This window comes from Buceros rhinoceros, unplaced genomic scaffold (assembly GCF_000710305.1).
Source record: "Buceros rhinoceros silvestris isolate BGI_N320 unplaced genomic scaffold, ASM71030v1 scaffold37653, whole genome shotgun sequence".
NCBI classification, from domain to species: domain Eukaryota; kingdom Metazoa; phylum Chordata; class Aves; order Bucerotiformes; family Bucerotidae; genus Buceros; species Buceros rhinoceros.
Window position 1 is genome coordinate 9,096 of NW_010406018.1, and position 561 is coordinate 9,656.

General features: G+C 62.7%; 1 protein-coding gene across 1 annotated transcript in view; it reads left to right on the forward strand.

Moving 5' to 3' along the window:
* RHOT2 (ras homolog family member T2) overlaps positions 1 to 561 on the forward strand; it is a 10,301-nt gene that overhangs the window by 8,038 nt on the left and 1,702 nt on the right. The window contains exons 15-17 of the mRNA XM_010133936.1: positions 7 to 55; positions 247 to 369; positions 429 to 560. Coding sequence (XP_010132238.1) covers positions 7 to 55; positions 247 to 369; positions 429 to 560 — 304 coding nt within the window. The remainder of the gene's footprint in view (positions 1 to 6; positions 56 to 246; positions 370 to 428; position 561) is intronic.

Genomic DNA, 561 nt, shown 5'->3' on the forward strand with positions numbered 1-561 from the left:
GTCCCTCTACACGATCAACACAGTGCAGGTCAACAGCCAGGAGAAATACCTTATAGTAAGTGAGGGAGAGGCGGGTATCACTGTGTGCGGCACCCGGCGGGGCTGGGCTGTGTCCCAGCGGCGTCCCAGCACCCCTGGGCTGGGCTGCAGCTGTGGTCACGCCGGCCCAGTCCCCGTGCTGGTGTGCGAAGCAGCCGACCCCTTTGGGACGGTGCTGTGACAGGCATCCTCTCCCCTCCTGCCCAGCTGTACGAGGTCAGCGCTGACACCAAGTTTGCGAAGCCGTCGGACGCCGCCTGTGACGTCGCCTGCTTCATCTACAACCCGAGTGATCCCAGATCCTTCAGCTACTGTGCCACTATTTATAAGGTAGCTGGCGGGGGCCCTCCGGGCCTTCAGCTACCAGCACCTCTCCCCTGTCTCCGCAGCAACACTACATGGACAGCCAGATCCCCTGCGTCTTCGTGGCCTCTAAGACGGACCTGCCAGAAGCGAGTCAGCAGCCCGGGCTCTCCCCAGCTGAGTTCTGCTACAAGCACTGCCTCCCGCCACCCTTCCTCT